Genomic DNA, 14,338 nt, shown 5'->3' with positions numbered 1-14,338 from the left:
ATACCCATATTTATCACATTTCACTAATCAAATCAGTATCTACCACATCCCCATCTACCCTCTAAATCACAAAATGCCATGTCTTCTGATATGAACGCTGCCAATCTTTCCACGGCAGCGCCGCCTCGGACCCGTGACCGGGTTTTGCGGCAACGCAAACTGCGACAAGAGTTCCCCCGAAATCTGCCCGCAAAACTTGCAACAAATGTCCCCAAGCGAATCTTGGAATGGCTCTATCAATTCTCGCTCATAATCTTGATGATCATCACGTTTGGGTTCATTCTTGTGACTCCACTGGACATCATTGTGCAGACTGTGACCAAAAAGGCAGCAGCAGTCAAGTTGTTCATCATCATTGCCGCCTGTGCAACATTTGTAGTGATCAGTCTACTATTCTATTTTTCGCGGTTGTATCATAGTAGAGTCATGTATAATCAGATCCCGGCCAGATCGGCATACCTACCTTTGGAGAAGAACGATCTCCCGGAGTCCTTGCATGACTACATACTAAAAACCCTCCAGCAGTGCGTGGGAGTGGTTAAGGTCAGGGCCGGTCCCTTGGCAAACGAGAAGGAGCTGTTCAATTACCCAGGAAGAGTTGCGCCCAAATATATCCAACGTCGTAATATCGAGTTTGGCCTCCAAAGGGATTACTACCTTCTTCCAGACGATCACACATATCAAGATATTATTGACAGCATCGGGCTCAAACTCCGCTTGGATGGAGTTTTTGCCAATACGTATACCATCCCTCCATACATGACGTTTCGTGAGATCTTCGTGGCTTTAGTGAACTTGCTTCAAGACGGTAACAAACTCTCGAGTGAAATGACCGGCTATGCACAACGGGCCATTCATATTTACGAAAAAGCGAAATTCAGCGGCCAGCTACTACATATAGAGGAGATAGTTGAGTTCTGTGTACAGATGGAGAAGGTGCTAACACACTGTTTCACTTCGTTTCCGGGATCCGTCACCGTAGAGAGTTTGCAAGAAGGCGTACGTGAAACGGGCGACTTCGAGTCCCTCGCCGTTCCTGTGTCGGCGATGGGCCATAATCTGAAATTGAGTGATGCCAGCCTGTCGTACAGCAGATTGGCAGAGTACGATCCAGGCTGGAAAACGCAACCAAAATTCACATTCAAATCTGCTTCTGCAGACGTACTTCCCTATGAACCAGCTCCGCCCAGAAACACTTTGCATCGGTTTAATTCAGAACAACCATCGATGTACTCCCAAGCAGAATCTAACATTAGTCTGACAAGCTCTGTACTCCGCGTCCCTCAGGGCAATGCGTCTCACAAAATTCTGGATAGCACCCAATGGGACTATATGAACCAACTGAGACGATTCTAATCAATCTCAGTAGCACAGCGATGGAGAGAAGACCTCAACGAACGCATACATGCATTATTTAATACATTTTAATTTAATAGTCTTAATTCTATATCCCATCCATTACCAAAAAAACAGCAAATATCAAGTATTAGCCAGATCGAGCACAGAGCATATCAGTTTTGTCTTGGTTTGATAGCACCATCGTGCACAAAGTAATAAGTCACGGTCGCATCATCGTTAACCAATGCGAGAGTAACTCTTTTAGGTCTTGGGGCGAGACTCTCAATTGCCCGAAAGAACTGTTCGATTTCGCTCATGCTGCTGTGTCTGTCTTCCAACAGTCTTGCGATGACCCATTCTCTGAGGCCCTCTTTGTCCGACTGATCTAGTTTCGAGGGAGGTAGACCCGACAAGAGTGCAAACCGATATGGAGTAGATTCGGCCGATTCTTGTACATCGTGAACCGTCACGTCAGTCCATAGATTGTAGTGAACAAGATTCGTGAGGGTCTGTTGAGCTATGCTCATATTTCAGATTATATTCTTACAATTCCGTGGTATGAAATACTAATAGGCCATAGCCAATTGCCGACCTGATTCAGTGTTCTTACAATAAGAGTGCACTCAAAGATACTAATTACACCAGTTTAACCAGTTACACCAGTGACCCCAGTGATTCCAATGATAGTCGCACTAGTGGGTGGTATCAAGAACTCTGTCGCGCACATAGACTGGGGTTGACTGCAAATATACCACTCAAGTTCAATAAAACCCCACCGAAAACCCAGAAGACAAAATATTCAACTACAGACAAGATATTAAATTTTAACAATGGAGTAAAAAAAAAAAGGTGGAAAAAACGGAGAAAATCCTCACAAACCCGAACAAATGCATTCCTGCGATCTCCAGCTCCCACTTCCAGAAGCCTCGAATCCTTTTGCACCCATCACACACACCCCTAGACCCCAGTGATCGCCTGGACGCACAAGTGGGCTTAGGCCACAAATGAAGCCCCGCCACTGTCTCAGATTACAATGACACCGATGACATCACAATCTACACACAAGAAAATGAACACCAACGCGTAAAAAGAAAGAAAGAAAAAATGACTTTTGGCGGCCCACAAATCATTAGCTCCAAGAACTATCTTTCTCCCAAATTACAGTTCTATCCAGATGCTGCCCAAGATCCTCAACGCCGCAGATAGCCACTAGCCCTCAGAGGCAGCCCTGGCGCAGTTTGGGCCCACACACCAACACCACGACCAAAATTGCGAGTGCGAAGTGCGGCGCGTGCAGTAAATCTACTAACCCGATGCCGTCACCGGTGCATACGCACGTTTTTCTTCTATGGCTGATTTGAACTGTTCCCCCTCATCTGCAGCCACTGCAAACGGGAAATTGGACGCTATCGGAGGAGAGCTGGCCAGCGCCGACCGGTGCGTCGATTGGTGCCAGCGAGGGGAGCGGTGCTGGGAAATTGGCAGTGGGGGTGTCTTAGGTATTGGGGACTTTAGTCCAGATTACGTGCATGTAAAGTAGCGGCCGCACAGCAGAGAGAACCTCAGCCAGTCAATCGTAGTCGATCAGTGGGTGCAAATTTTCAGCAGGTGCAGAAGGGGACAGACACAGGAACAATCTGGTTTTTGATGGACCGGAGTTGTTTTGGCCAAGGGTTTTTCTTGCCATCTCCCATCCGTTGTTCGGAGCTATTGCCCACTTTGCCTTTAAGCCCATTTGCTTTGCCCGTTGCGACTGTGGCGCCAAGCAGGTTACGAAACGTAGCCAGGACCATCTCTAGACTGCTTTCTGGACCGATGAACTGCGACACTCTAGTGCGTGTTAGTGAGTGTCATAGTGGGTGAGAAATTGAGAGAAAGTCAGTTTGTGTGTGTGCACTGGTTGTGCCAACAGCAAACATTTGAAGGAGATATATTGTCACCATCAGATATTTGTGGAATGTGGGATTGCATCCGGCCCAAATGCGGCTTTCTTGGAGAACAATTCAGTTGCAGTTTGAATGCCTGTCTCCCATGCGCGTATTGGACCATCCATCCCATGATCATCCTGTCAGTGGTACACACGACATGGCCAGGAAAATCTCGATCGAGAACACTTCCAAGAGGTGTGACACCTGCAGACGAACCCATCGGAGAAGTAGGAACCTCCAACGTTTTTCGCTTGTTCCTTTATTTCTTGCTGTGTCTCGGAGTGACCTTCCCAGCGCCGACATAATTGCCAATTCCGGTGCTGTTCGCATGCATTGCCCAGATGTGACATAACGTTACATGGCGTCACAGCAATGTACGGGTCGTGGACACAGAACATTTCTCATTTTTACCAAGATAAGGCTATAACGAATGGAAACGTCTGATGTACGATGAATTGAGTAATCTTACGCTTATTGTCTTTCAGTGGGGGAACCTTGTGCACTCCGTTGTTATTTTATTTTTGGGTCGACGGGGATCTTATCCTTCCCGCCGATGCCGCGATACGTTCCCTGTTGTTTTTCCGTTGGTCCTCCTAATCATCTGCTCCATGCTGAGGGCCCTGTGTCAATATTGCATCCCAGAAAATGGACGCATCGCAGAACTGTATGTTCAATCTAAAAACCGTATCCGTCCAACTTCGATGCCTTCTTGTGCATGCAACGCGCCCTCATAACCATCGTGCATACTACTTTTTAAGCGCCGTACGGCCCTCTGCTCACTTAAAAGTACAACAAGCTCCTGCCATCGTCATTAGCGAATTTTTCCGAACTTTCTTGCCTGTCCAAGCCTTTTGTGGTATCAGCCTTGCCCGAGCACATGCACTCATTTCGTCTTCGCTTCTGTCATCGGCGCGGAACAAGTGCTTTTTCTTACTTCCATCTCTTCTTCCACTGACACTGCCTTGCATTTGGACCTAGCTGTGCCTTAATAATAGCATCAAGATCTTTCCGTCCGTAACGTCCACTCACCAAAACTGCAAGAATTGCAAAACTCAAAAGGCTATCGGTTTTGCTGTGGTTCTTCACGGAGTTGAATTCTTCATCCATTGGAAGCAGAATTGACTTCTGTTATTAGCCTTTCTTATTTTCAACACAACTTTGCATCTGCTTAATCCCCACCCTTTAGCATGACACGAAGACCAAATCTAATCAAGGTCTCCGGGAGAACCCACTACGCTTGCACTCGCTGTAAAATCAGCAAAATTAGATGTCTGGGTGAGAAGCCAGCTTGCTCCAATTGTAAGTTAGTGAAGAAAGAAGACCAATGCATATACCCGCCTCGGGATCGAAAAATCGTCATAATGGAGTCCGACCTCAACGAGCTCTACGAACAAATCCAACTGCTAGAAAAGCAAGTTGGTGTTACTGTTTCATTACCAGCAAGTTCCCGACAACTGACTCTCGACGAGGCTCCCACCGACAAGAGTGATCGGAGCTCCGTCGCCATTTCGGCCTCACGAGCACCTCATGGTGATGATCCTGTTTTTAGTCTGCTACTCTCTTGGTGCTTCGACAGTCTTCCCCCTTCTTCTGTAGCTTGGGAATTGATCAGCGTGGTCACAAAAACATACTCCGCAGATATGTACATAGTGGACTATAATGATTTGGAAACTTGCATTCAAAACATATACTCATACTTTTCGGAGTTCAATAACTCTGATCAAATTCAGCATACCGTCTCAGAAGCTCCAACTCCATCGATCTTGTGCTACTTCTTCTCCCTTCTCGGCCTAGGTCAACAACTTCAAAACACGGAAAGCTCTCCAACTGAGGAAGGCATAGCATCGGTCCCGGGCCAAAAATACTTTGTTTTGGCTTCGCGACTTTTCCAGTTTGACTTCGATCAAATCTCTTTCACATACATCCAAAGCTGCATTTTGTTGGGTCTTATTTGTTGCAATTTGAATCGATACAACACCACTTACAATTATTTCGGAATTGCTGTCCTGTCTGCCGTCGTTAATGGATACCATAGACAAATCGAGGTTCCTTCATTTCTGAACGAAGCCGATAGGCGCCAGTTCCTCACCTCAGGAGAAAAAAAGAAACGATTATGGTGGACCATTTTTTACATTGATGTTATATGGGCTGCTCGAATGAACATGCCCGCACACATCGAGTTTACTGACACTGACGTCGCTCTCCCTAGCGAAATGCCTTATGACCTTCATGACCACTTTGACAATGATTCTCTCGAGTCAAATGTTCAACTCATAAAATACGTAGCCAAGTTTAACAAACTTATTTATGGGCCATCCTTGAGGACTTTCTCGGTCAATTACATCAACACTGACAAGTTCAACCAAGACAGACTTGTCGATACCATTATTTCCTCGCTCAATGAGATATCCGTTGGTTTTGAGCTTTCATTCTTGAACCAGTGCAAGGATAGAAGTATCGTATCAGAACCAAATCGCAACTTAGCAAACATTTTTTCGCGATTCAATCAACTCATTATTTTAGTGGTTGAGCCATTATTATCGGTTGTGTTCAATCCGAACTCGGCAAGCCTTGTCGAGAACAATCAAGAAGTCTTCGGCGCCATTGTCAAGGGTATAAGAGCTGCTTACACGTCTGTCAACATGTTTTGGAAACTATTTGAACATGGGAAATTGTTTGTGTTCGGCTTTTGGGACAGTCAGCACCTCTTCTCTGCTTTCACTCTTTTGGTTTTGGTTCTGATAGCTGGTTTCCCATACAAAGAGCATAACCGTATTGTGGCCCTACTAAAATACATGGCCGAACACAAGAACATTAGCGCAAAGCGTTATTTGGAGAGAATAGAAGCTATTAGCATTTTTATCGGGCAAATACCTGAGGCTAAACTCCAACTCAATTTGAACGCCAGCATTCATGACTACGTGCGTAAAGATCCGTCAACTCTCGCTAATGAATTTTACAATCCATTCTGTGATGAAAATTTGTATTCGGCAGAGTTTCTCCAATTCTTCAACCTGCAGCCGTCAAATCTGCTCTACGAACACTTTGGTTTTGACGCTTTTAGTCCCCAATCTCAAAGCACATTGTGGTCGATGTCCAAGAGTATCCAGAAATGGTCTAATTACAGTGGACTACCAATACCGGTTTCCGGTATCAACAAGTCCCTAAGCACAGTGCGGAAGACAGGAGAGGTCCGCAGTGTAAATGATTGTAGCATTAACGCCCTCATTCGAGACTAAGCTCTCTAAGTGAGGTCAAAACTTATAAATTTGAGTATTTAATTAATTAATGAATGGTGTTTACTCACTTGAACTAAAACTCGAAATTGCCGCTCTCGAGTTGCTGCTCAATTAATTCAGTCCAAGGACCAACAAAGTCCAATCCACCCATATCTCTGTTGTTAATGAACCAATCCATGAGGTCATTTTCAGGAACGAAACCCATTTCCGTGATGTTGTCGGGGGGAGATATCCGAACCTCTTTGGGCTCGTTTATCTCACTTTCTGTTTTTACATCGTTCAGTGCCAGGCTTTGTTGAGGGTAGGATTGCTGTGGGTCTGATGAAATCGGGTTCAATTCGTTCACGGAACGTGAATTGGATTGTTTCATCTCAGAATATAAATAGAATAAAATTTTGGAGTAGCTTGAGCATAGATGCAATTCGTCTGGAGAACAATCTCGCAAAGTGACTGCTGCATCGTATATGCTCTTAACGATTTGATCGACAGAGATGAGGGATAATGAAAGAACAGTTGAGTCAAAATCCTCTGAGCTAGAAGGAGCTCTATCCATCGCTTCTGCTGATTTATGTGCCGTAATTGTTAAGTAACATTTCACGATAAAGGCAACAGCCCTCACAACTTTCGTGACCCACCGCACAGGCATGTACTTTAACATTTGAAGCTTATGAACTCTATGTGCCACTTGTAAAATTTCGTTTGCAGAATTGAAAGCCAGTTCAATATACTTTGCGCTCTTAGAAATTTCGTCAAGTTTAAGTGCAATCTTTCCCTCCTTCAGGTCGCCATTTGACTCGGGCGAGGGACTTAAGGCCAAGGAAAATATGTACAACTTCGTGTAGTTGAAATCAAATATGAAAGATTCATTCCATACAAGTTGATGCACTTTTTCAAGGGCAGGTCCACTTAGATTCTTGACCTCGTTATTTTGTAACTCATGGATGTTCTTTGACCTTGTTGGTATAAGGAGATTGCGGTATTTTACACCCCAATTTTTGATCATTGGGTTCATTATATTGAGAATTGCAAGATTCTGTCTTTGGCTCAAACAGCCTAATTGTGCTTTATAGCCGTACAAAGACTCGTGTCCCAAAGAGATAATCTGCAAAAGCTCAATTTGAGCTCTTTGAACTTCTGTGAATGGCAAGGGCTGATATTCAAGGCCCTTTGTTTGGTTTCTGTATTTATTGTTCACGTTGTACTCCTTTTCCTCTTGCAGCTCCATCTCGGCCTCTGATATGTTGTACGTGAGCATATCGACCTCGGCTAGAGAATGACTCAACATGCTTCGCCTCTTCATATTCATTACAGAATTAATCTCCGCGATGTGGGTCGCGAGGAAGGTACATGAACTGATTTCCATGAACGCCATGTCTTGGGCCAATCTTACCGCTGAGCCAATCAACATCCAAGCCATACGATATGAGCGTCGCATCGCACCCAAACCAGCAGGCTCGGGCCCAGAGTTCATGGGGAAGTCAGTTGCAATCGAGTCGGAGTCTCTTGTATCCGTCATATCCTCTGCCTTATTTGCATAGTCCGAGGAACGCCAATGAATTGCACGCGGGTTCCATTCCGTAAGAAGCAAAAATGCAAAAACGGTTCCAATGGAGCGTGTACTAGCCTCGGCCCATACAGTCCTAGAGATCATGCCCTGAACTTGTAGCCAAAGGCGATCGTGAATTTCGATATTGCGGCGAGTTCCATCAGCAGACGAGCTTTCTAGTGGGTGGTATCGAGCAGATATTGTAAGAATTGCACAAAGAAGCAATGGATACCCGCTCAAGACTTTTGGCAGATGCAAAAACTTGGGGATATGAGGAAAGAATGGATGTAGAGTAGAAAAGTACATTCTGATGAAGTAATCAGCCTCAGATGCCGTGAGAATGCCGAGCTCACCAATGTATTCGATATCCTCCAACGAGGCAGCTTTGTTGATCTGAGCGTCGGAAAGATTTGCCCGCAAGTTTGTTCTTGGATATCCTTCAGCCTGATTCCTATCCGCAGCGACGAAGTGCAGTGAGCTAGAAACCGGAACCGGGAATTGATCGCCAGGTATTGATTCTTGTTTCAGCAGCGGGGGAGTACTTGCGAAGTTCGCATATTGATAATTATTCAGACCTACTGGCAATGAATAACTTCTAGCCACATGATCCGGCCGAAGTGGATCCGCTGGATTATTGCGAAAGAGCCCGTTCTTATCATTCCGCGGCTTCTTTTCCCCGAAGAGACTGTTCCGAGACCGTGCCCGCACTGAGGGCGACGAGGAATAGGGATCGCCGCCATTATTCATATATGGCGGAACCAGCGAGAGCATCGTGAGAGGAATCTTATCTTCATTACGCGGGGTTTCAGCGGGAGTCAGGCTATGCGATGTATCGGAGTGGCCAACACTAGGTGCCTGGTTCATATCTACAACTTCATCCTTTTTCTCATCAGCAGCCATCCTTCCGGCCGCATTGGCTAAAAATGCAAGGGCGCCATTCATCGTGGAGAAATGTTTCGGGGACTTCGCACTTTCCACGCCTCCAGTGGAATAATTCAGATTCCCGAGCATATCTTCAGTCGCGCCAGGTTCCTCATTGTTGGCCACCACAAGTGAGTCCACGCTTCTCCTCTTCTTCGCCTCGAACACACACGCCCTCCTTTCTCTTCGACAGCGCGCACAAACCAGGAGTGGTTTCAGTGGATCACCTAGATCACATCTGACCTTTCTTTGTCTACAGTTTCTACAGGCTAGGTACGTGCGCTGGTACCGCTTGTGGCCGCCTTCCGATTGGCCGACACTGATCTCCATGTCGGCGTGTTGGAGGATCCTAAAAGGGATCTAGAATTTCGTAGATTGTGTATTGTAGTAAGATCTGGGGTAGCCATGCATAGGGAGACCGGTGATATACAGTGCACGGCATCAAAGGGTATGGCTATTGGGATTTAATTTTAAAGATATTAGTAGATGACTTGAGATTTCAATATAATTGGCAAAACTATCATTGGATTTTATAATTGAAGTATTCGATGTACATCGTTGAAGATGTGGGTCTAAATCTTGGTTTCTCTGACTGAAAAAGGCAACTTTTGAGATGTAAGATACATTATAATCGGGATTCAGCATTGAGCATTTAGAAAATTATTTGGAAAATCTCTTACTTTGTTGGTTTAAATGTTGAAGTACTCCATGAACTTCTTACTTGTTAGGTGTCTGGCTACTCGCCTCTTGCAACAAACAAACATCGATTGCACAAAATCCAATTTGAACGGCAAGATTAATCATAATATGATTGTTTCAGAACGCATTCGCGTCTATCAAATAAGTCCACTCTCATAAATAATTTTTTATTTTGTCTTGCTCGAATCTAATGGTATAATCTTACGGCACATCTTTGCATCACCGCCTACTTGCGGGCCACCTGTAACTTCTTCACTTGCTCCTCCAACAGCTTCAATTTAGCCTGCATGTCTTCCAAGTCCTGGTTCAAACGGTTTCTCTCGTTGACGATGTTGGTCTCCCATTGTCTGAAGCGCTGCTCCTCCGCCTTGACCTGCTCCGTGAAGAACTTCTTCAAGTCATCTTCTTCCTCCTTAAACTTAGGGTTGTGCAATCTGCGGGGCTTCTTGACGCTGGACTCTTCGGCGGTTCCAGACTCAGAAGACAGACCCAACTTCACAGAACGGAAGGTCTCAAAGTGAATCTCGTTGGTCAGTAAAATCAAGTCCAACATGTTTGTGCGCAATAAAAGCGAGCGCAATTTCTTGAAGTCACAGTGGTGTTCGTTCTCGACCTCAACAACACCCCATGGGTACTTTCTACCACGGACAAAGTTGCCAGGAGAGACCTCAACGTCACTCTCGGAGCCAATGATGGCAAAAGGCATGGCCTCGATCAATTGCTTCGAGTGCTCGGCAGAAGCAGGATCCTCGATATCCAAAGGAGGAGTGTAGATGTTAATATCCTGAGCCTCGATCACCTCCCGAATACGGGCCTTGAAAGCCTCCAACTCGGCAGGTGCCAATGTGTCAGCCTTGGCAATGACAGGCACCAAGTTAACACGCGTCGACAACTTCTTCATGATCTCAATGTCCAAAGGTTTCAAAGAGTGACCAGTTGGACGGATGAAGTACAAACAAGCATGCACACGCAAGTCTTTACGCTCGCTTCTGAGCGGCTGTTTCTCCTGGCGCATGTACAGTTCATGCTGGTCATCAATGAAATCAATAATAGGCGTCCACAGGTCTGCGTTGTCGACGTTGTTACCAAAACCAGGGGTGTCTATGAGATTCAAGCGAATCTTAAAGTTTTTCTCCTCCAACAAGGCACGCACAATAGACACGCCCACGGTCTGATGCGTGGAGGTGAACTTGTTGTGTCTTTCGCTGGGGTCATCGTGCTGCTTCAATGTAGATTGAAAAAGAGTGTTGACAAAGGTTGTTTTGCCTAGTCCCGACTCTCCGGCCACCATTAAGGTGAAGGTGGCACCGCTTTGCGACACGATCTTGAACCGCTGATTGGGTAAGTTGGAGATACCGACCGCCTCGGGCATGTTGTGAATGTTTATGGAGGGTGTTATGTAGTAGAGAGGTGGGTGTTAGGTGTAGGTTGAGAGACCCGCGTATTTGGAGTTGATCCCGCAGGATAGGAATGTAGAGCGGGTGGGTATTCGGAGGAGTTGATTGGCGAAAGATGATTTTATATAGGGCAATTATTGGGTTTTCTATGTTTGCTAACTTTTGTTTATTTTCTGTTTTGTTTAGTGCGTCTTTATCTGGCTCTTTGTGAGGTCTCATGTATGTATTTGTAGCTAAAGATAGACAGGGTATGATGGGGAGGGGGACACAGGTGTCCATTGGAGATGAGATGAACATCCGGCAAAGAAAGGATATACTTCTAGATTATAGAAAAAAATGATTGTTTTGATAAAAGAGTTTGTCTTCACTAAAGCTTGTCTCTGCGTTTACATCAAATTCTCTGGGACTAGGCGTTCTATTCAATTGAACAAAGAACAATTTTGAGAGTTTCGAATATCCAAAAACATTGCATTACTTGATATCTGACATATCCTCGATCAGTCTTTGAGTAGTCAAATACCTCATACAGATGCTATTGAAAGCATACACGTTGGGAATGCGTTTATCTTGCAAGCGACTTGAGAAAGTCTAGGCAATTGAATCCATCAACTTGAGGGTTCGTCTCACTTAAATAAGCCTAAAGAACCAAGTTGTTTGAGACTCAACTTAACCAATAGAACAGACATTCTGTTTGTCTTGAAAAAGACGTTCGAAAGTGCCATAAAAGAAACAGTCTATCGATACAAGCAGCTGTGCAAACAACCAAACAGATCAATAGAGGGTAAACAACATAAATCGACCAACTCATTACACTACAAAAACGATGCCTCGCTGAAAAGGCCTCGTGGAATTTATGTTAATATTTTTCAAATTCAAGTCACTCTTACCTCTAGGACGAGCCGCACTATAGACCCTTCATAACCTTTGGGCCGAAGAAGGAACACGACAAAGAGTGACTACAGACGTTACACGATATACAAAGGATTGGGTAGAAATGAACACAAGACAACGGAAAGGATGTCAGCAGGATGCCACTGATTGTGGTCACATCATAATTTAAGTGCTAAGCATTTCGTTGCGCAATCTACTCTTCCTTGGGCTTGCCCTCGGCAGATTGTGCCTCTGGCTCCTCTGGCTGAGCTGGAGCCTCAGACAAGTCAGTCCACAAAGTCAAGTTATCTCTCAACAATTGCATGATCAAAGTGGAATCCTTGTAAGAGTCCTCGGACAAGGTCTCCAAGTCAGCAACAGCATCGTCGAAGGCTTGCTTGGCCAAGTGGCAGGCTCTGTCTGGGGAGTTCAAGATCTCGTAGTAGAAAACGGAGAAGTTCAAGGCCAAACCCAATCTAATAGGGTGGGTTGGTGGCAACTCAGTGACGGCAACATCAGAAGCAGCCTTGTAAGCCTCCAAGGACAAGTCAGCAGCCTCCTTTCTCTTCTCGGAGATGGCAAACTCGGCCAAGTAACGGTGGTAGTCACCCTTCATCTTGTAGTAGAAGACCTTGGACTCGCCAGTCTGGGCGGATGTGATCAAGTGGTCGGTCAAGACAGACAAGATGTCCTCACAGATCTTGGTCAACTCGGCCTCGATCTTAGCACGGTACTCTCTGATCAAGGAAACTTGTTGCTCGTTACCCTTGACCTCCTCCTTTTGCTCGATAGAGGAGACAATTCTCCAGGACGCACGGCGGGCACCGATGACATTCTTGTAAGCGACAGACAACAAGTTGCGCTCTTCAACAGACAACTCTTGGCCGGAGGAAGCAACGGCTTTCATGTTTTCAACCATCTCCTCATAACGCTCGGCTTGTTCAGCCAATTTGGCAAGGTAAACGGAGTCTTCACGGGAGGCAGGCATTGCTGAAAATTGTTAGTAACAGAAGGGGGTGGGGTTTAGAGACGCAATTGAGTTCAACAATTAAGTGAGTTTCTGTAAAAAAACGTCGACAAGCTCAAAAGAGGGGGGTCGTGTCCTAGTGGCGCGAGGGCGGGATGCACGGGTGTGTGACATACCATTTTGACCCGTCGACAATTGTGAGGGAGAGCAAAGAATTAAAGAGAGGAAGCGTGAAATATTGAGGTTGCTTTGGGTTTTGTGCTTTTGTTTTTCGGTGTGAATAAGACGATATTTGGTGGTATCGGAGGAAAAAAACTGGTGTGAAGGAGTCAAAAGACAATAGACAATCGAAAAATTAGATCGCAATTGATTCGACTTTAAATCAAAACAGATCCCATTGTTTTGTTCTATGCCAGTGATAAAAGGAATGCACATTGATATATGCTTCCAAATTCCCTGTTGTGTTCGAGTTGTGAGTTGAATTGGCACAACAACAAAACAAGAGCATCTGATTGGAGGTATGGATTTCGAGCTGGATAAGCTTTCTTGCCCAGACGCTTAATCGTATCAATTTTAAATCACCTGGATCTTGGTTCGAGAACCGTTCTGCAGCTGAGCCATCTGAAACCCAAGCTTCATTTGTCCAGCAGACAGAACCAAACCATCCAAAAACTTTCTCACTCAAATCAAAACCCTAATTGCATAGTTCAGCTCACACAGAACACAATTTCCCGGGACAGGCGATGTTTTTCAAGGTCATGATCCAAGTTGCTGTGTGACTCCACGCGAAAGGAGAAACAACAGCAAAAGAGACCATAACACCATCCAACACAACCCAATTCTACTGCTCAACGTCCTGGAAATGGCACGGTGCCTTGGGAGTCACCAAATACTCGCCAAACAATCAGATTGGCACCTCTTCTTCTCTCTAACCACCTCTCTTTCTTGACTTCTACATTCCCCCACAATTGTTTCAGTCTATGCCACCAAAAAACAGGCACAAACCAGATGTAACCGGACAATTTTGACAAGCCTGAATCCTTACGCTCGCAAAAATGTCCCAACACGAGCAAATTCAAGAATCTCACACCTCAAAGGACGATTCTTGTCAAGCATATAAGTAAACAAAACCGGCAAGCCCACGGCTAATCACAAGGGTCCCCAGACCGGAATTTCAAAAAACACTACGTTTCACATGAGACATCTCAAAAGACACTGCAATGCCAATTGGCAAGATACATACTGTTGGGGGATAATTCGGGTTTAGATAGGACGAATGAAGAGGTTGAGTTGTAAAAACCTTGCGGAGCGTTGGAGAGCGGGCTGGCTCCCCGCTGCCTGCAGGACCGTCCCGCCTAAGCGCACCCACAACCCGGTCAGAGGAATAACAGTGAGTGAATTTGGAGGGAGAAGCCGATTAGGTGCGGAGGGCG

At 45.4% G+C, this 14,338-nt stretch overlaps 6 protein-coding genes across 6 annotated transcripts; 2 read left to right on the top strand and 4 right to left on the bottom strand.

Annotated features, from left to right (window-relative positions):
- Positions 1 to 78: 78 nt before the first annotated feature.
- On the top strand, positions 79 to 1,356 carry PUMCH_003357 (uncharacterized protein; the record flags this gene model as incomplete). The annotated part of the gene is made up of 1 exon (XM_063022325.1): positions 79 to 1,356. The coding sequence occupies one exon, from the start codon at positions 79 to 81 to the stop codon at positions 1,354 to 1,356; it is 1,278 nt and encodes a 425-aa protein (XP_062878395.1).
- A 155-nt stretch (positions 1,357 to 1,511) lies between these two features.
- Positions 1,512 to 1,865, bottom strand: PUMCH_003356 (uncharacterized protein; the record flags this gene model as incomplete). The annotated part of the gene is made up of 1 exon (XM_063022324.1): positions 1,512 to 1,865. The coding sequence occupies one exon, from the start codon at positions 1,863 to 1,865 to the stop codon at positions 1,512 to 1,514; it is 354 nt and encodes a 117-aa protein (XP_062878394.1).
- Positions 1,866 to 4,453: 2,588 nt separating this feature from the next.
- On the top strand, positions 4,454 to 6,505 carry PUMCH_003355 (uncharacterized protein; the record flags this gene model as incomplete). The annotated part of the gene is made up of 1 exon (XM_063022323.1): positions 4,454 to 6,505. One exon carries the CDS (start codon positions 4,454 to 4,456, stop codon positions 6,503 to 6,505), a length of 2,052 nt encoding a protein of 683 aa, XP_062878393.1.
- Positions 6,506 to 6,578: 73 nt separating this feature from the next.
- Positions 6,579 to 9,302, bottom strand: PUMCH_003354 (uncharacterized protein; the record flags this gene model as incomplete). The annotated part of the gene is made up of 1 exon (XM_063022322.1): positions 6,579 to 9,302. One exon carries the CDS (start codon positions 9,300 to 9,302, stop codon positions 6,579 to 6,581), a length of 2,724 nt encoding a protein of 907 aa, XP_062878392.1.
- A 595-nt stretch (positions 9,303 to 9,897) lies between these two features.
- On the bottom strand, positions 9,898 to 11,043 carry PUMCH_003353 (uncharacterized protein; the record flags this gene model as incomplete). The annotated part of the gene is made up of 1 exon (XM_063022321.1): positions 9,898 to 11,043. The coding sequence occupies one exon, from the start codon at positions 11,041 to 11,043 to the stop codon at positions 9,898 to 9,900; it is 1,146 nt and encodes a 381-aa protein (XP_062878391.1).
- Positions 11,044 to 12,152: 1,109 nt separating this feature from the next.
- PUMCH_003352 (uncharacterized protein) lies at positions 12,153 to 12,926 on the bottom strand (the record flags this gene model as incomplete). Its single annotated transcript, XM_063022320.1, has 1 exon — positions 12,153 to 12,926. One exon carries the CDS (start codon positions 12,924 to 12,926, stop codon positions 12,153 to 12,155), a length of 774 nt encoding a protein of 257 aa, XP_062878390.1.
- Positions 12,927 to 14,338: the final 1,412 nt, after the last annotated feature.

This window comes from Australozyma saopauloensis, chromosome 4 (assembly GCF_035610405.1).
Source record: "Australozyma saopauloensis chromosome 4, complete sequence".
Lineage (NCBI taxonomy): Eukaryota > Fungi > Ascomycota > Pichiomycetes > Serinales > Metschnikowiaceae > Australozyma > Australozyma saopauloensis.
Note: the sequence above shows the minus strand (reverse complement) of the source record. Positions and strands in the feature narration are given on the sequence as shown.